At 45.2% G+C, this 21,165-nt stretch overlaps 1 protein-coding gene across 17 annotated transcripts in view; it reads right to left on the bottom strand.

Annotated features, from left to right (window-relative positions):
* Positions 1-21,165, bottom strand: part of MAGI1 (membrane associated guanylate kinase, WW and PDZ domain containing 1) — a 758,591-nt gene that overhangs the window by 69,144 nt on the left and 668,282 nt on the right. For all 17 annotated transcript variants that reach the window (XM_045289931.1, XM_045289933.1, XM_045289932.1 and 14 more), the window contains 3 exons: positions 15,577-15,669; positions 9,923-10,105; positions 8,830-9,450 (listed from right to left, as the gene is read on the bottom strand). In XM_045289931.1, the coding sequence (XP_045145866.1) occupies positions 8,830-9,450; positions 9,923-10,105; positions 15,577-15,669 (897 nt within the window). The remainder of the gene's footprint in view (positions 1-8,829; positions 9,451-9,922; positions 10,106-15,576; positions 15,670-21,165) is intronic.

The raw sequence follows: 21,165 nt of genomic DNA, 5'->3' as shown, positions 1-21,165 counted from the left end.
ATTTCTGACTCACGGCAACCACAGGTGGAGCAGAACTGTGCTTCCTGGGGTTTTCAATACTTGGTATTGGGGAAGCCGCTCACCAGGCCTTTCGTCCGAGGCAGCCCTGTGTGAACTCAGAACTCCAACTTTTGGTGAGCAGACAAAAACACCGTAGCCATTTTCACCATGCAGAGACTCCTCTTGAGGATTAGCGTTGAGGAAAACAAAAGGCAGCCTGAGTTCATTTTATCATTCAATAGAAATGATTTCATAATACACACACTCTACCAGGCCCTCTGTTAGGTGGCGGGGATTAGGAGAGCCCATCTCTGCTCCTGCGGAGCTCACAAGTCCACACAAGTGCAGGGACCAGGACAGGTGGAGTAGAAAGGCAGGGTGCTGAACTGTCTTACTTCATGTGGAATGGCCGGAGCAGGTTTCTTGGGCAGAGGGCTTTCCAGCTGAGGCCGGATGGGGGCGCAGGAGAGAACCCACACGGTGGCCAGCTACAGGTAGATAGACAGGGGCAGAGAGGACAGCAAGCACTAGCTAGGCCTTGTCATGGGACTTGGGCGTTTACGCTGAGTGATCAGAAGCCATTTATGAAACGAGGAGTGACTCGATGCAATTTGCTTTCAATCACTCCAGCCGCCTGGCAGAGAGGGACTGCAGGAAGGCGCGAGACCCATGGGGAGGCCAGGTGCCCCGTGATGGATGGCGGAGGCCATGCGAGACATGGGATGTGGCCCGTCCTGGTCAGAGCTTGATAAAGCTGACAGGATTTGCTGATGTGAACACACAGGCCTCCATCACTATTAGGACATCGCTTTGGAAGCAACCCCAACCCTCCCCTCAGAGGCCTGGAGCTCAGCTGGAGACATGCTGGCACCTAGGTGGTACATGTTGCATTCATTGTCCAGCCATTCATTGTCCAGCCGGTGACCAGAGGGCAAGGAGAAGAGAGCAGCTGGGCTTAACTCTTTAGTGCCCAGCTCCCTGGGGCTCTAATTAGAATGGTTCTGCATTATTTCAGGGACACACACACACACACCAAGAAAAGCTAATGGTAAATGATGTGCTTAGCTGATGAGATTCTTCATTTGGATCGATGACAATTTAATGAACTAAATGTCATCGGTAAATTTGATGAGAATTAAGTAGCATCAATGTTCCCAAGAACTTCAGACCTCATTCAATTCTTTATGCGCAAGAATCAGTCCTCGAGAGCTAAGGTACTGGAGTGCTATCTTGTCTATTGTCCAACAGGCTCTGTAGCACAGCGGCTAAGAGCACAGCCCCTGGGGTCAGATTTCCTGGGTTTGAAATCAAGCTTTGCCACTAATCAGTTATGGGAATTTAGGGTAAATTATAAAATCTGTGTGCCTCTTCTTTCTTCTCTTTAAAATGGACCCAATCGTGCTCTTATCTCAGAGGGTTCTGGAGAACTAGAATATGCAAAATGTTTAGAACCAAGCCGGGTACAGTAAGCAAGAGCGTATTCTGTCTTACCAGTGGTTTGTGCAGGAAAGTGTCCTATATGTGCTGTCCTAGCCAGATGAGAAAAGTTCTCTTCGCTTTGTAATAATCCAATTTAGCAATGGCATTTTAAGGTCTAAAATGCAAACAATCTTTTCCATTTATGCCTCCAGCAAGGGAGCCATCAGTTAACACCCTTGTTCCACAGAGTGGTGGCATTTCCTGTGTGGTCACAACAATGGGTGACAATAGGCTTCATTCACTGTGTGTACACACAGGTATGTCCATGTATGTGTAGCACTCAGCACCATGGTCGCAGGCCCTGCACACGGGAACTGTACATTGAAAGGCAGTAGCATATATTATCACTGCCATCGTCACCGCCACTTGTTTTTATGTCGAGTTCATAGCTCTTGATCAGCATTCCCACATTATGAAGCACGATCATGAACCCATATGACTCATTTCTATTGGGGCCGATGGATTGAGTTTTATTTCTTAGGCTATTATTTACGAAGACCTTGCCATATGGCAGGCTTCCTGGGAAGTAAGAGGGACCCAGGGCAGGCAAAGAGAGCCTTCCCCTTAGGGACTGTCATGTCCCCGTACTTTACAACCAGACTGCAACCCTCAGTGCATTCAGTGCACAATCTGCACAAACTGCAGCGCTTCCGGGACTGTTGTGATCAGCCACACAACCGGGAGACTGTCCTCCAAATGAGCACCTCCTACTCTCCCGGCCCCCCCAAGTCAGAGAATGCAGGGTTTGTGTGCTGAAATGAACGGAGGGAAAGATGAAAACATCCACTGCTGATAACCCACCTACTGCCATCAAGGAGATGCAGCCTCACAGACGCTACACATGGTGTCCAAGGCTGTACATGTTTACAGGACCAGACAGCCTCATCCTTGTCCCCCAGAGAGGCTGGTGGGTTTGAACCACTGGCCTTTTTATCTTTAGAGGACTGCACAGCCTCATGTTCCCCCCTCAGAGAGGCTGGCCCTTGGTACCTTGTTCGCAGCAGTCCAGTGCTTAGATGACCGCGCGTGCCACCTGGGCTCCTTTCTGCTTCTAAAGTCGGCTCTTGAAGAACATTCTTCCACATTGAGATGGATTTCTCTCCTTAGTCTTATAAATCTCTTTTTCCCCTGGGACCTTATGTGCAACAGTGTAAAAGTAGAACTCACAGAGGCTGGAGCCCAACACTGGCTGGAAATCTGCTTACACATCAGAATCACCTATGCAGCTACTTAGAAAAGTATGGGGGCATGGACGCAATGCACCGTGGTTAAGATTCTGTAGGTCCAGGATGTGGTTCTCTGACTAAAAAAATAAATAGATAAAAGCTAAAGCGCCACCACTTAACCGCCTGCTGTTTGGCAATAACGATCTTCTCTGTAAAGAGTGTATTCTGACCCAATGCAAAATTACCTCTTAGAGAATGTTGCCTTTACTCATTTGTGTGAATGCGCCAAATGTGTAAAAACATTTCACATAGAGGGCACAAGCTATAAGGTGAATAGAATATAAGTCCCCATCCACGCGAATATTTGCGTGACCAATCGTCATAGATCTAAGTACAAAAACAAAAACTCTCTGTATTTAACAATGATAATTTTCTAGCTTGATTTTTCAAACACCTCAGAGAAGTCTCTAGACTAGAATGATTGTCAAACAAAATGCTTCCCGAAGGCAAATGCTGGGTTTGCAAAAACACCACTCTCCTGACTGGACAGCAGAGGGAGAAGCAGGCACGGGCGGGCACACACTGGCGAGATCCGGAGCCAGGCAAGGCAGGAGGTGTTGTTTTTAAAGCACCATGACTGCCGAGTGTCAGGACAGCAGGCAAGGCGATGCTTACAGAGGAGGCTTGTAAACAAATCAGCGAAGCTACCGACTGCCTGCCCTCGAGGATGGACACACCGGTAATGCCAGATGGACCTTGGAGACCGTTCTACTCCCTGACACTTACACATGATATTTTAACTCCTGCTTGGCTTCTAGATTAAAAAAAAAGGAAATGAGAAAAAAAAATGCTAAAGATGAAATGTACCAGATCTTGACAACAAATGTCATAAATGAGCTCAGGATAAGATTTGGGAGCTACAGTAAAATGTGGTGAAGAAATCAGATCGTGCCCGACGACCAGAAAGAACAGCTCTGAGGGTCTCAGAGGCTTGCCTTAAAACAAGCAGCTATCTAAGTGAGGCGGCAACTAAGTCTCCATGGAAGAAGCACACCACTCGGTGTGATCCAATGGATGAAAATAATAAAGCCCAAATCCAGAGGAGGGAAAGATATCAGAGCTTAAATTGCAAACACCCAGATGGCAGAAGGCTATGGATGTCGCTGGAAGCCCCAAGCCCACTTGCAGGGTCCCCCACATGGATTAATCCTCCAATGACCCGCCCCCCCCTCTGATCATAGTCCAAGAATGTGAACAATCATGCTATCAAGACAGATAGCACTGTACAGTCAACCATGACAGATGTGTTCAGGTCAAAATGTAACACCTTATCCTTTGAACCCCCTTTGAAGGTGTTTCAGTTTTAATATTTCCTGCTCTCAATCGAGGTTGTTCCCTGTTTTGTCATTGTTGGTTCTCGCTTGTGTTTCCTATGGATTTCTGGATCTGATATCAAGAACAGGTGTATCTAGAGAGACAGTAACTGGATTAATAATGATCTAGAAGCATGGCGGGGGAGATTGGGGGGAAATGTGGAGCTAACAACAATGTGTACAAGGAAGAAGAAATTGAAATTGATTGTATAGAGGCTGTACAACTCCTCTTAATACAAGTGAAGTATTACATGTATGACACTTGAATTACAAGCCAATACACTATTAAAAATAAATAATTTTTAAGCAAGCTCAGGATATCAAGAATTGAAATGGATTCCACCAAGAGCTAGTTCTGCCCTGCAGCAGAAAAGATCTTCTGTCCAAATGGCATAGGGAGCCTCCTCCTTGAGCTATGAATTCTTGAGAATCACCAACGGTGTGGGCTTAATGAGTTTATCAATCTGCTTACTGGAGTTATGACAGAAATGAGATTCATTAAAGAGAACAGTGAAATGGCCATTTATTTTCTCAATGTAGGTAGCTGCTGTTTTTGTTCTTCATCAAACCATCTCATTACACACCCACCACATAGGAGGGATGATGAAATGTCAGCCCCGATTCAAATAGCTAATATATGGCAGACACAAATATATTTATATGCTTTCGAGAAAGATTAATAATAGCTGGTGCTCGTCTACCAACTGCAGATGTACAAACTGTCTATCCTACACATAAATCAAACCATGCGTACAGTATATTTTAAAGGCTGCTGATGTTAGAGTGGTTTTAAATTACTCAGGTTCTGGAATAAACTATAAGGATGTTAACTAAGGTGGCAATACATTCTGGATCTTTCCATATTAATTTAATGTTATAAAAATGTCTCAGCAGTAACAAAAAGTAGGTCTTAGCCGTTCAGAGGAGAAAGGCAGATATGCAGGAAATCCAGGGGTGGTGCTGTTGGCTGCGGGAGAGCTGGTCCTCAACTCAACGCTGCCCCCTGCATCACAGAACAGAACATGACCAGGTCCCGCACCAGCACCAGGACTGTTTGCGGAGCAGACGACCGGGAACTGCAGCATTTTCACTGGCTGAGTTTAAGAAGTAGGGTCATCAGGCCTTTCGTCCTCAGTTGTCTTAGTGTAGATAGAAGCTCCACTGAACCCTAAAACTTTAAAAATCCACGAAAGCCTCCACGGGCAGGTAGGTAGTACCTGAGCAAGAGATGCCCTGACCAGGAACACATTCCATGTCTCTCACAAGCAAGGCGAGAGTTCTCCCTCGGAGGCCCTTACCCCCTACAATCTAGGGGTGTTTGTTTCTATAATCAGTGGTTTGCAAGTTAGGGTAAATTCATTACAATATTGTGTCAGGAATTATTGTAAGTTAGACTGTAATAAGGCTTTAGTTTGTGTTCCCTTGTGAAAGTGAATGTAATGAAGTAGAAAGACGTACACATTGGCAACAGAAAAGAGGGAGCACATCAATGAGGAAGGAGAGCCGGGTAACTGTCAAGTGAGCACTGGCTGAATCAGAGAGGCCTCCTTTGTCCTAAGAACTATTGAAGCGTTTCCAAGCTGTGGGCCAAAGAAATCGGCAACTATGCAAGAGGCCAGCGCTATTCAGGCTTCAGTGGGTACAACAGGCCGCCACCGCTGTGGAAACACCAGAGGAGGGATGAAGTCCACCCTGGCGGTGTAGTGGGTACGAGCTTGGCTGTGATCAGCAAGGGCTGCAGTTTAAAACCACCAGCAAGGAGTGCCTCGGTAGAAAGGCGGGGTGTTCTACCCCCACAAACAGTTAGAGTGTTTGGAAACTCACAGGGGCAGGTCTTCCCTCTCCAATCGGGTGGCTATGAGTCTGTATGGACTCAAAGGCAGTGGGCTTGGTGGTAGTTGTTAGTTTTTGTTGTTGTGGGCTGGGCAGTGAGAGCAATCAGATGACAGCAGTGTGGCAGGTGTGCAAGTGCTTTGTATAAGTATGTCATCATCATCATCATCATCATCATCATCTTTATGCTTAAGTGACTTCCTACTACATCTCAGTCAACTGCTTTAAAAAATTCCCATCTGTGTATGTCAAGAGGAGCCTGGTGATGTAATGGGTTCTGAGTTGGGCTAGTAACCACAAGGTTATGAGTTCGAAACTGCCAGCTATTCTGCAGGTAGATTTACAGCCTAAGAAACTCAAAGGGGGCAGTTCTACCCTGTCCTATAAGGTCATTATGCATTAAAGTGAAATCAATAGCAGTGAGTTTGGTTTGGGGTTTTATGCTATCAAGGGATCTAGGTACAAGAACAGACTAGAAAATCTTATTGCTGAGACTAACATTTTTTAAGAATAAAATCTCACAGTGGCTTTTAAACTGTTAGCGTGAGTTGAGTGAGAATTGCGGTTCATGCTGGCAGTGGCGCTGTACTTGTCATTTCCTTCCAATGACTCTGTTTTGATAGCAGAGGCTGACCCTCCACCAGAGCATGACAAAGTGGTTGCCATAATATAAATCAGTTCCTCTGCTGCAGCGGAACCAGGAAGAAATATTTGTCTGGGTCCTTACCGCTTGACAGAAGGCTGAATACGCTATGCATGAGACAAATCATGTAGGTCAGGACTGGAGAGCTAACCAATCCCAGGTCCACTGTGTGAGATGACCTGTTAAAACTAGTCATAAACATGAGTCCCAGTCGCAAGACAGTTCAACATGGTCAAAAATATTTCTCCATATGAGGTCCTGGGAGCTCTGGTGGGGCAGGGGGTGGGAGTGCAGGCAGAGAAGAAGGAAAAAGCTCAGTGTCTCAAAGCTCCAAACATCTCCATTCTCTGGCGATCAACAACAACTGCATTAAAATAGGAGTATGGTGAAGTATGTTGTTCCTGCAAAGTACAAATAACTGCACACCCATCCGCTGATCCATTCAATCCCTTATCCGTTCACAAATATGAAGCAGGTGTCGGATACTGTGTCAGATGCTGGGGACACAGCTTTCGATAGGTAGACATGGGCCCTGGCTTTATAGAGCCTATATTCTAGTGGGAGAATGAGAGAGCAAGAACCCCCCAGGACCAATGGTGAGAGTGGCGATATCAGGAAGGTGGAGAGAAGGTGGGGTAGAAAGGGGGAACTGATAACAAGGTCTACATATACCCTCCTCCCTGGGGGATGGACAGCGGAGAAGTGGGTGAGGGAGACGTCAGATGGTGTAAGATATGATAAAATAATAATAATTTATAAATTATCAAGGGTTCAGGGGGGAGGGGGGAGTAGGGAGGGAGGGGATAAAGATGAGGAGCTGATACCAAGGGCTCAAGTAGAAAGCAGGTGTTTTGAGAATGATGATGGCAACATATGTATGAATGTGCTGGACACAATTGATGTATGTATGGATTGTGCAAAGATTTGTATGAGCCCCTAATAAAATGATTTTAAAAAAAGAAAAAGGGTAAATACACAAAAAAAATGACTTATGATAATAATCTTCCTTAGAAGAAAAGATGGTGAGAGATTGCTTCACCTGTTGGCAGGAGTGCCCAATCTTTGGAGAAAGGCTTATCATGGGAAAGCGGGGGGTGAGTGAAAAAGACTGATGCAGTGGCTGCAGCAAGGGCTTAACCTCACAACCCTTTGGAGGCTGGCGTAGGGTTGCTGTGAGTCCGAACTGACCGGATGACCCCTAAGAACAACAACAATGACAATGACAGCAAAGGCCATGGTGAGATGGGCTACGTTAGATAAAGTCGTCAGAGAAGTCCACTCTCAGAAGGAGACCTTGTTAAGGTGAGGTCAGCCAATGGATTAGCTAGGAGAGAGGCATTCCTAAGAGTGGGAATAGGCAGTGCACAGACTCTTAGAAAAGGGCTCAGAACGGAAGGAACAGAAAAGAGACCAATGAAACAAGAGCGAAGAAAATACAAGACTGAAGAAAACCAACAAGTGCACAGGTCTAAGCGCCCACACAGACTGCAGCCTGCACTAGCCTGAGACCAGAAGAACTGGATGGTGCCTGGCTCCTATACCAACCACTTGGTTTGGAATCACAACAGATACGTTCCTAAAGAGAGAAGGAAGAAAAGATACAACAAAATTTAAAATCATAAAAAAGGACCAGACTTATAAGCCTGAGACTGGCAGAACCCCCGACTGTGGCCCTCAGACACCCTTCAAGCCTGTAAGGAAACCCATACCTGGGGGTTACCTTCCAGTCGGACAACAGACAGGCCGTGAGAAATGTACTCTTCAGGACACCCAACCACGGACGACCGAAAGGACAGGATTTGTCCAGAGATAAAGCTCAGAAGGCAGGAAGGGACCAAACTGAAGGATGACTAGCAATGATGGAACACTGGGGGAAGTGCTGTTGCACTGAGGGAATAGCAACCAGTGTTATAACACAAAACACGCAAGAATTGTTGAGGGGGAGAAAACTTCGCTCTGTGAACTGTCACCCAAACCACAAGAAAACATTCCCACACAGAACAAACCATCAAAAAAAAAACCCAAAACACCAATGTAATCGAAACATAGCGAGGTGTGTGGGTTGAGTTTGCAGAAGCAGCTGAGCATCTTCTTTTACAGGCTGTGCAAGCCAACTTCAGGTGCCTTACTGAATAAACCAACACCTTCAATCTAGAGAGGCTAGCGTTTAGAGACACTAAAAGGTGTTCAAAATGCATTTCCAATATTTGTATATATAAATATTTTTGAAAAACTCAAAGGAACAGACATCAGAAAAGCCCCAAGTAGCCTTCTGAAGACCAGTAAGATCAACAAGGTGCTTGGACTTAGGAAAGGAAGAACAAAGCCTCCATACCTCCTCTTTGCACCAACAATGTGACCTCACTGCCCTTGGGGCACTCGATCAGCATATCCACTACTTGATTGTGAGTGAGAGCTTGCACGTTCTTCTTATTAACTTCCACTATGAGGTCCCCTTCTTTCAGGCCTCGGCACCGAGGGCTGTCCACAATCTGTTTCACTCTCTGGCCACCCCCGCCAGGGCTGTCCGCGATAGTGAAACCAAAGCCCATCGGCCCTTTGACGATGTGGACCGTTATGAGTTCGGGTTGGGTGGCGATGGAGGAAGCCAGAGAGACAGTGTCGTTGAGATAACTGTGGGAACCATTTGAAGCCACGTCGGCAGGGCTGCTGGGCCTGGCATCCTTCACGCTGCTGACTTTGCCCGTTTTACTACTGTGGCTGGCTGGCGAGTCGTAGGTCTCTTGGCCGTTCACAATAATCGGCTCTTTATCCAAAATAGCCACAGAGGTCACCAAACTTGTATTGGGGTCATCTGGGTCAAAAGGCAATGGGTATCCGCGGCAGAGTTCAAGGTCCACGCTGGCACCAATAGGAATGGACTGGAAGATTTTCACCACTTGAGCATGTGTGTGTCCCAAGACACAGGTGTCGTTCACACTGACAATCACGTCCCCTGCGAAAGGTGAGAGTTTGGCATTTAATGGGATGCTGTGTTCTACCCAGACAAAGCTGAATTGAAACTGGCTTTGCAGGTGGTCCTGTAAGGTACATAAAGACTCTGCAATTGCTTATTTTAACTGCTAATAGGCATTCTTTTAGGGCTGAGCATCTTGCCTGCTCGTGAGAAAATAAGCATCACTAAGAAAACACTGGAGCTTTCTTCAAAAAAAGAAAAAACTTATCGTAAAAATTCAAGCTTAGAATTCATTTATTCAAAGGCGCCTACATTTTTAGTAAATTACCACTTGGCTCTACTCACTAGTATCCCAAGCGCCACCCCCAAAGTGTAGACCATTTTAATCCTCACGAGGGGATACAAGCTTATCCTCAAGGGCTTGACTGGCCACTTACAACCCTGTGAACCCGTGATGCTGTCTGGTCCCGCGGATACCTCAGAACACACTAGGGTCCCTTTGGCCTCTTACCTGTTTCCATCTTGCCATCCAGTGCAGCGGGCCCGTCCAGAACCAAGCTCTTGATCTGGAGAAACTCGTCAGGCTCGTCCCCTCCAACAACTGTGAAGCCGAAGCCGCGGCTGCTTTTCCTCAGTTTCGTGTGAATGAACTTGCCCTTCAACTCCGAAGGGTTTCGAGTAAAAAAGGGTTTGCCTGGAGTAAAGCAAAAAATTTAAAAGGCACAAGGTGCATTACCACAAGAGAGAACATGAACTTTAAAGAACACATGAAATAATGACTAACAAGAATCAGGCAGCTCCAAACTCAGCGGTAAGATTTAAAATTTTAAGCCACATCAATTCATTTGTCAATTGCACTGATGATACCAGAAATCAAGCTATGGAAAGTGCAGCATCATTCCATAAAAATAGAGAGGTCGTGCTTGAAAAATGCCAAACACAGGCCGCTCTTCAAGTTCGGAAACCCGGGCATTTGGACACAGGTATGTCTCAGAGAACGTCTCTTGATTTCAAAATGGGAATGGTCTCAGGCCAGTTTTGGAGCCCTGGGTGGTGTGAACAGGTAAGTAGTCAGCTGCTAATCAATAGGTTGGAGATGTGAATCTACTACCTCCAAAGAAAGGGATGATGATCAAATTTTGAAAAATCAGCAGTGAACACCCCATGGGGCACAGCTTGACCCTGACAAAGGCACCTACGAAGTGGCAGGTCGTTTGGGTATTCTGGTTGAGGAAAAGGTACTATTGTAGTTCAGACTGAAGGTCCAGTAAGAGATATGAGAGATGGATGAACCAGGCGCCAGGCACCTACACACCTCCGGGTTGCCCTCTGGATGGAGCTGCCCAGTGATCTTCTCACAACGTGGGCAGGGCCTTGGCCTGTGTTCTGTTCTGTTGTATGTTTGACGATTTGGCTCCGATGTGCTTCCCTGATCTTAGTTTTTAAGCCTTGGTTTTATGCCAAATAGATTCATTTGTAAAATACACTGGTGATACCAGAAATCACATTATGGAAAGTGCAGAAGAATTCCATAAAAATAGATGGCGCTTTAACAATTAAAGTAATCAGAACTCGACTTAAAAATAAAGTGAGGGTTCAACTAATTTTGACTACTATTTTTGAAAAAGATCTCAGGCAAGTCTGGTACTAGAATTTATTGCTTGAAACAAACTCAGGACATGTGGCTATTAAACATGAAATAATTACTAACAAGAGTCAGGCAGCCCCAAGCTCAGCTGTACGGTTTCAAATGAAGTGAGAGCTATACAGCTAGGTCACTTCCAAACCATGCTGCCTAAAGTTTTACTTCATGGTTTCTTTGGTTTTGTTTTGGATACATTCACAAATTACTATTTGGACACACGGCTAAAAGATTTATTTTGGGCTTTATTCGTTGGCCATTTCTCTGTAATTGAAAAACTCACTGGAATTTCTCTGGATATCCCAGATTGTAACCACAGTTCCATCAGCGACTCTTTCCTCTCATCTAATTTCACTTCCTATCTCCTCTCCTTGCCAATTTCCCCCATCTGCTCCTATTCTTTGTTATGGAGAAAGTTATCCAAAAATTAAAAAAAAGAAGCAATCCCCATGCTCCCACGGTAATAGAAGCCTGGCACCCAGGAAGGAGAGCTATTTTGGGTGAGTTCTAGCTAAAGGCCTTAAAAGGCCTCTGGGCACACATACAATTTTTAATTGCATATTTTAAACATTCTGCTTCTTAAAAAGGCTCTTTTAAATTGCCTGGCCTCACCAGTCTGCTCACTAAACCCTCCAGTGCAGTCCCAACGCTTCCTGGAAGCGTGGCAACCACCGCCCTGTCAGCGGCGCGGAAGAGGGAGCACCCAGTCCAGATGCAACTTGGGACTTCACCTGCGGAAGCACCAAGAGGGTGAATGATCCCCAGATTTCACTTTCAGGAGGAAGGGGCGGGGGTGAGTGGTGGGTGATCTTGAAGCAAAGGCTACTAAGTGGTTCAGAGGGCTTGGAGGGAAACACATCTCAGCAAAGCGAGACATCCACAGGTGGTACCTTCTCAGGAGGCTTTTCCTGAGCGACTCTTAGTGCGACTGGGGCAAAACAAAACAAAACAACATCAAACTCACTGTTAGCCAGTGGATGTGGACTCACCGCGACCCTACAGGACAAAGTAGAACTGGCCCTATGATTTTCTAAGACTGTAACTGGTTGTTTGTTTGTTTGTTTGTTTGTTTGTTTTGGGGATTGTAACTCTTTATGGGAGTAAAGAGCCTCAACTTTTTTCCCCCACAGAGTGGCTGGTGGTTTCAAACTGCTGACTTTGCAGTTCGCAGCCCAATGCAAAACCAGCGACGTGGACCAGCTCAGTAAAAACTGCAAAACCTCCTCCAACATCCCGACCTCTATTTCTGGCTCCACTCTTCCTCTTTATCCTCTCTTGCTGTTTGAAACAGTATAAATTGCACTTAACTGGTTGGCTTCTGACTTACTACCCCCACGCTCATGTGTGACGGGTATTTCCAGGCATGTGTATAAGCACCACTAGCATGTAAGCTAGAAACCCTTATTTCTTCACATGTGTTATGGCCAAAGAAATACCAAACACATGCCTGTCACATGCATCTGGCACATGGGAAACTAACACATGAGGGTGCTGTGTGCTTGCAAACCAAACCCAAAACCCACATCATATAGCATGTGCATTATTTTTGTGAGCATATGATATTACCAGTTACCAGTTAGCTGCAAACAGCTACGACACTTGGTTGCTAATGTCAAAGGCCGTAGTTTGGGTCCACCCAGGGGTGCTGGGAAAGAAAGCTCAGAAGATCCATTTCTGAAAAACCAGCCACTGAACTCCCCAAACCCGCATGGTGGCACTATGAATCGGAACTGACTTGGCAAGGAATGATGGGAGACAGTACTCTGAGGGACATCTCATGAGCTCCAAAATAGTTTGTTGAATGAATAAACGATGGACAAGCCCAAGGAAAAAGAAATAATGAAACCTAACATGTCTTTGGAAGATTGGAAAGTCGAGGGATGCTTGGGCTTATTACCCTGATTACAGGCAAACCTACACAATGTGCAAATGAGCCCGGCAGTTTATCGGAGTGAGTTTTTGGTTGTACATTTTAAAATCCATTACAGAATTTGTATTTAGAGTGTTTTCAACTTAACAGAGCCTCGAGCAGGGCTTTGAAAGGACACCACCGTTATCCTTCTCTGACGCTGAACTAGGAAAGGAAGACGAGATGGCTTCACACTTAGGCACAGTCGTGACTTATTATGTATGGGTGGGCCATGACTTAATACTAGTTTGGGGAAAGAAAGATTTTTCTCCCCCACAAGCAGTGGTATTTGAAGCTCTCTGCTGCAGCCCTGAGGTACATATAATTTTAATAAAAATCTGATATTCTCTGTTCAGTAGTCACAAACGGTAAGTCCTGGTTGTACATGAGAATGGTTTTGGAAACTTACAAGAACACACTCATTTCTTGGGCCTACTCTTGACTCACCAAATCGGGAGCTTCCAGGTCTTGTCTCCAAACTCTGTACTTCAACAAATTGCCCCTGGTGCATGTTTGCCTGAATGGTCAGGGATGCTGGTGGCACTGAAGTGCAAATGCGCTCTGACTGCCATTGAGTCAATGCTGACTCATAGTGGCCCTAAAGGTTTCTGAGACTTAACTCTTTATAGGAGTAGAAAGCGGCATCTTTCTCCTGTGGCACAGCTGAGGGTTGGAACTGGTGACCTTGTCGTTAGCAGCCCAGCTCGTAGCCCACTCCACCCCGTGAATACCCTCAACCATGTCCTCCGACAATACCGTTCCCCCGAAGATAAGACAGTGTCTTATATTAATTTTGCTCCAAAATGTGTGCTAGGTCTTATTTTCAGGGGAGGTCTTATTTTTCCATGAAGAAGAATATGGTACACATTTATTGTTTATTTTTTATTGTTTTATTAAAAGAGACCTCACACTTCCTATCTGCTCTGGCTGTGCTGTGGCCAACATTGAGGTGTGCGGTGGTGCCCGCCGCTACAGTCCAGAGTCCAGAGTTATGGTAGCTTCGGGGGGGCCTTATTTTCTGGGAGGTCTTATTTTCAGGGGGATGCCTTATATTTCAATGAGAGGCAAAACTGTAAGTAGGTATTATTTTCAGGGGATATCTTACTTTCGGGGAAACGGTACTTTCTCCAAAGATGGAAATGTACACCTCTCTGTAAACGTTCACCTGCTGAGATGAGAAGTGTGGTCTTGCTCAGGGGGATTTGCTAAACTATGAATTTAGCAAAATTATGGCCAGATCATCTAGCCAAGTTATCCATATAGCTGCATCCTGGCGGACACTGTACTTCAAGTGAAATCTGGAAACGTTGTTTTTTGGTGGTGAGAAGACCACACCACACTGACTCATGTGTAAGTATCTATTATATTCTATCTTTATTCAAGCCATTGTCACCCTAAAAAAGTATACTCAAGCCAAAAGACATTACTGCATATAAGTGGATGTACTAATCTCATGACAATATTAGCTACCAGGAACACATTTTTTCCCTCTTGAAAATTATAATAGAGGGATCACAAATAGAAAGCAGAGTTATTCTACTTGTCTTTTTATATCTAATACAATTATATTTCTTAAACATTGTAGTAAGGAAGGCCAATCTTACAGACTTTTCATAAGTTCTCTACCCCAAACATCTTCCAACTCTATCACACAAAATGCTTTTGAACTTTTCTTACTGATGAGGGACCGGGCCGGGGGTGGGGGGGTGGGGGAGGGGAGTCAAAAACCAAAGCAAAATGCTTTGTTATCATTTAAGGGTAATGAGGCCTGAAGGTAGCAAGATTCCCAAGCTTCCAGTGTTCAGAAACGGGCCTCTCTAGGGAGGGCTTATACTACTTGTGAACGAAAATTAGTGAGATGCACGGACACATCTTCAAACACACACAGATGACAGAACGACGTCGTGATGAGAGGGAGGGGTGGGAACTCACAGCGCCACATCAAACCATGCACATCCATCCAGATATCTCTGTCTGAAAAGCTATTGTGCTGACTAGAAACAGTCCTGAAAATCATCCAATTCTGACTTTTAAATGTACCCAATTCAACACAATAGGAAACAGTTACTATCTCTAAATCAACGCTTTACAACCTCAAAATGATACTGCACCCACCTTCAGCTCCAGGGAATCGTTGGTAATGTCAGACGACATGTTTCGTTCTCACAAGTGATGTGGGACTAGGGGAGCGGGGTTGCTACCGGCATCAAATAGGGGGAGGTCTGGCATGTGGCTGAACCCCCCTCAATTGCACAGGACAGCCCCTCTCGCTCACAGGAAAGAATTATCTGGTCCAAGATGTCAGTTGTGTTGAGGTTGGGAAACCCTGATTTCTACGGCTGTTTATAAGTTGCTGTTATTTTTAGAGCGTTACAGAGAGTTGAAGAAACTGACTCAGTAAAGGCTCTAATTTTCTTGGGCAGCCTGACTAATAATAAATTGAGCCATATTTTCATTGTGTATGCATTTCACTATCAAAGGAATGACTTGGGAGTTAAAGATGCTACTTTTGAAAGGAACTTTTTAAAAAATGGATTTTTGAAGCTAAAACCATGAGGCAATTACCCAAACCACCCCCAAAAAACCAACCCTAAAACTCAAAAAACCACTTTACCCTGAAGTGGAGCTTCTCTGGCTGGCTCTGGATTGCTTGGTGGCTGGTTTGGAATGACAGGAGGCACAAGCGATGAGTGATCTTCCGTCCATTCTACAAGAACGAAGAGAAAAGGGCATGTTTCTCCTTTAAGTGGCTGGTTGACTTCCTCAAGACTCACCTTCCTAAGAGTCTGCTCAAACCAATAAAACCAGGAGCACACAGTTTGGGCTGAGCAAAAACTGCGATCTGGCCCCAAGAATGTGGGGACTGTAAAGCCCTGGATCTTTGCCTCTGCCTTCTCTCAGCTTGATCCAAGACCTTTGGGAAAAGCAATCAAATTGAACCAATAACATCTCCAAATCTCTCTACCTGGACAGTCTACCATGAAGCCAGAAAGCAGTGTTAGCAGTGACAGAAAGCAGGCTTCCTAAAGCCCTCCTTGAGAGAAAGTTCTCTAATGCAACAGTGAGGCGGGTGCACTGTGGAAGCCTGCTGATTCTATCATGTTAAATGGAATTCAAATGGGACCCATTACCAATACCCTCGGCCTGACTGTAGTCATCCTCATTTCAGCAGCCCAGAGTGACCCTTGCGATTTGCTCCAGAATCACTTTCCATCTCACCTACGCATATTCGATGGCACACTCCCCCTCCCCGAAGTCCATGTTCTCACTCTACCATGTCCCCCCAGCTCAAGACAATTACGAAAAAAGAAAGAAAATATAGAAAAGAGACTGAAGCAGAGAGGAAACCCTCTCAAACTCTTAGACAAATAAGACAGTCTACTGCAGTACTTGGCGCATGCTGGAGCCTTCCCATCAAATCTGTTGCACAGCCTCTGTCTGAGTCTAGAATGGTTATTCAATTTGGGAAAGATTTCAAAAATTAAGCTTAACATTTTTGACAATAAATTATATAAAATTCAAATCTCTGTATCCATCCATAGAGTTTTCTTTATTAAATGGCCATACTCCTTTCGCGACATGGGGCCTCTGGCTACTTTCTGAGCACAGGGGCTGCTGCGTGAAGTACTGTGGAATAGCCTATGCGCTTGCAGAGATGAAACGTGTGTCATCTGGCTCTAGTGGTGTTGTGGGTTCCGCTGAAGCAAGGTCAGCCATCTGAAACTGGCCCCTGCTTTCTACTCTCATTAAGACTTACCATCTTGGGCCCCATATGAGCCGCTCTGCTCTGGCTGACAGGGTTGTTATGGGTCAGAATCAAGCCAGTGGCAGTGAGTTTGGTCTCCAGTTGACAGGAAAGAAAGTGTGGTTGACCTCTGTTCAAAGTTCTAAATTTATGGTATGAAGTACTAGACTAATAGAGGCAGAGGTCTCTCGTTTGATATTTCCATACTAACCCTGCTTCTGCTGGGGGGTAGGGATGGAGCAGTAAGTATACATGTTAAAAGACCACAGTGAGGGCAGAAATCCTAATAAATATATGAGAAAATGTTCCAGATCTCTAGCCATAAAAGAAATGCAAATTAAAACAACTATGTGATACCACCTAACACCCTCAAAGATAGCCCAATTCAAGAAATCAGAAAGTAACAAGTGTTGGAGGGGATGCGGAGAGATAGGAACTCCTGTCCACTGCTGGTGGACTTGTAGGTATGTACAGCCATTATGGAAATCAACTTGGCAATATCTAAAGCAGTTGGAAATTGAGCTACCATATGATCCAGCAATCCCCCTACTGGGCATATACCCGGAAGAGACAAAAAACAAACCAAGGCCAGACATCTGTGCCCCAGTGTTCATCGTGGCACAGTTCACAATTGCAAGGAGTTGGAAACTGACCAAATTTCTATCAACAGACAAATAGATTAACAAACGGTGGTACATACATGCAATGGAGTATTACACATCCCTAAAGAGCAGCGATGAACACATGAAGTACATCGCCGCATGGGAAGAACTGGAGGAAATTATGCTAACTGAATCAAGCCAAGCATAAAAGGACAAGTACAACATGTGTCCGCTGAGGTAAGCTTAAAAATGCAAAAGGGGCATAGGGAAAAAGCTACTGTATACATACGTCCCTGGGGTGAGGTCCAGGTAATATCGCAGGGCCAGACTAAACCCAGGGATACATATGGTAGCCCATTAAAAGGGAGGAGGGAAAAAGGTATGGGTAGCTGGGGGAACAGGGCACTAACCCACACAGGGGGAGGGTGTTGATTGTGTCTCCACAGGGAAAGAGGGACCAGACTTCAACCCGGAGCTCCAAGACAAGAACGCAACACACTGACATGAAGCAGGGAACCAAGAGAGAGGCCTGAGGGGCCAGGCCCCTTACCAACTAAGTGGACAGCACCACCCTCCCTGCCAGAAGAATTCACTTCAGAGGACAGCACTGAAGCTACAGCTCAAGAAGAGGGACCAGTCTGGTCAGAGCACACAGGAGCCAACAAGGGAGGATAGGGGGTGGTGGAAAAAAGAGTGAAGCACATCCTGGCTCACCAAGCCCTGAGGACAATGTTCCTGCTCAGAACAGCAATGCACACAGGTGACAAGGCCGGCATCACCACGGGACACAGCGTTCCTCATTGACCTAAAGCACTATTGGGGACAACACTAGAGACACATGGTGGGAATTGTGCCCGTCATGAGCTCACTACACGGAAGCCAGCCTCTGGGGGCATGCAGCAGATCAGCGGTGGGAGCAGAGCAATGAGGTCCCCAGGGATAGAGGCAGTGCCAGAGCATGGTACCCATATCAGACTCTACTGGAAAGCACCCGAGAAGGACAACAAACAGATCCTGAACTATTTAAACATGTGTGTGTGTGTGCGCGCTATTGTTGTTGTAGCTATTGTTTTACTTTCTGTTGTTGCTTCATTGTACTCAGTCTTGTGATGGTACATAGCAGGTCTACCTGGAAGGGATAGGCGGAATAAACAAGCCAAAACAGAACAATGGGATGACAGTTCCGGGGGACATGGGAGTAGGGGAGGCGGGGGAAAGGAAGTGGGTGTTAACAAGCCCAGGGACGAGGGAACAAGGGATCCAAAATCAGTGGCAAGGAGGGTGTAGGAGATCTGGCAGGGCGGGATCAAGGGCAATGTAACTGAGAGGAATCCCTAAAACCCAAATGAAGGTAGAACATGATAGTGGAACAAGAGGAAAGTACAAAGAAATAGAGGAATGGATTGTGCTAAGAGTTATATGAGCCCCTAATAAAATGATAAAAAAAAAAGAAATAGTGGAAAGAACTAGGAGGCAAAGGGTAGTCATAGAGATTTAAATACAGGCATATAAAGATGTAAATATATTTATATACGACGAGGGGGAAATAGATCTATGTACATATATTTATAGGTTCAGTATTAAGAAAACAGATGGACAGTGGGCCCCTGAACAAGTACTCCCTCAATACAAGAACACTTTGTTCTAACAATTCGGCAGTCTGAGATGCTCACCTTCCTGGCATGATCGCTGAAGACAATGGGTGCACAAGCAAATGTGATGAAGAAAGCTGTTGGTACCCAGCTACCAAAAGATATAGCACCAGAAGTCTTAAAGACCTGAAGATAAACAAGCAGCCATCTAGCCGAGAGATAACAAAACTCACATGGAAGAAGCACACCAGCCTGTCCCGGCTCGATCACTGAGGACAAAGTGGGTACATAAGCAAAAGTGGTGAAGAAAGCTGAGGTGCCTAGCTACCAAATGATATAGCATCTGGGGTCTTAAAGGCTTGAAGATAAACAGGCGGCCATCTAGCTAAGAAACAACAAAGCCCACATGTAAGAAGCACACCCACCAGCCTACCCCGACACGAACGCTGAAAATAAAGTGGGTACATAGGCAAATGCAATGAAGAAAGCTGACGGTGCCCAGCTGTCAAAATATATAGAATCTGGGGTCCTATAGGCTGGAAGATAAACAAGGTACCATCTAACTGAGCAACAACAAAGCCCACATGGAAGATGCACACCAGCCTGTGAGATCACAAGGCGTCGAGGGGATCAGGTAGCAGGCATCAAAGACCAAAAAAAAAAAATCATAGCATTGTGAATGAGGGGGAGTGCAGAGTAGGGACCCAGGGCCCATCTGTGGGAAATTGGACATCCCCTTGCAGAAGAGCTGTGGGGAGGAGACAAGCCAGTCAGGGTGCAGTGTAGCAACGATGAAATATACACTTTTCATCTAGTTCCTGAATGCTTCTTCCCCCAACTATCATGATCCAAACTCTACTTTACATATCTGGCTGGACCGGAGGATATACACTGGCACAGATAGGAACTGGAAATACAGGGCGTCCAGGACAGATGAACTCCTCAGGACCAGTGGTGAGAGTGGCGATATTGGAAGGGTGGAGGGAAGGTGAGGGAGAAAGGGGGAACAGATTACAAGGTCTGCATATAGCCTCCTCCCTGGGGGATGGACAGCGGAGAAGTGGGTGAGGGAGACGTCGGATGGTGTAAGATATGACAAAATAAGAATAATTTATAAATTATCAAGGGTTCAGGGGGAAGGGGGGAGTGGGGAGGAAGGAGAAAAAAATGAGGAGCTGATACCAAGGGCTCAAGTAGAAAGCAGGTGTTTTGAGAATGATGATGGCAACATATATACAAATGTGCTTGACACAATTGATACACGTATGGGTTGTGATAAGAGTTGTATGAGCCCCTAATAAAATGATTTAAAAAAAGACCACAGTGAAAACTTTATGGTGTTTATTAACATATGGGTAACTGAAGCTGAGGCATTTATAAAACAGATCATTACCTACAGTCATTAAAAATCATAAGGTAAATCTAACAACCAACATAAGAGTATGTGCTAGGAATGCATTTTAAGCTAAAAAAGCAGGTCACAGACTAACAATTGTAGTATGATCTTATTTTTATTATAATATACATACCCCTGTAATCCTAGAAACTGTCCACATGAGAAGCGAATTGAGAAAGCAGGGAAGAACTTCATGTTCATATGTGTGTGTGTGTGTGTGTGTGTGTGTGTGTGTGTGTGTGTGTGTGTGGAGGGTAAATCCATATGTCAGTTGGAAAACATGATAAAAAACCACCAGCTTTCCCTGGCTCTTACATGCAATGCTCCTGAAAGCGAAATCAAGTTCATGGGCAGTACAATACAGGTACCTGTGCAAGGGCTGCTGAGACAAGAGAGATCTTTCTCCATCAGCTCATCCTGCAGTCCAATGAAAGAAATAAAGCTGAAAACCCCCAATTTGGGGACAAGAGTTAAGTAAAAGGAGACAGAGGAAAGAACTAGGAGGCAAAGGGCATTTACAGAGGTATGTACATATGTAAATATATTTATATATGACGATGGGGACATAGATCTATGTACATATATTTATATGTTAAGTATTAAGGTAGCAGACAGACATTGGGCCTCTACTCAAGTACTCCCTCAACACAAGAATACTCTGTTTTAATAACTGGTATTCTGTGATGCTCATCTTCTCGATAAGATAGCTGAAGACAAAATGGGTGCATACACAAATGTGGTGAAGAAAGCTGGTGATGCTGGCTATCAAAAGATATAGCATCTGAGGTCTTAGAGGATTGAAGGTAAACAAGCGGCCATCTAGCTCAGAAGCATGAAAGCCCACATGGAAGAAGCACACCAGCCTGTG

This window comes from Echinops telfairi, unplaced genomic scaffold (assembly GCF_000313985.2).
Source record: "Echinops telfairi isolate 266 unplaced genomic scaffold, ASM31398v2 ScPeMD7_31;HRSCAF=116, whole genome shotgun sequence".
Classification (NCBI taxonomy): domain Eukaryota; kingdom Metazoa; phylum Chordata; class Mammalia; order Afrosoricida; family Tenrecidae; genus Echinops; species Echinops telfairi.
This window is presented reverse-complemented; position numbering and strand designations above follow the sequence as displayed.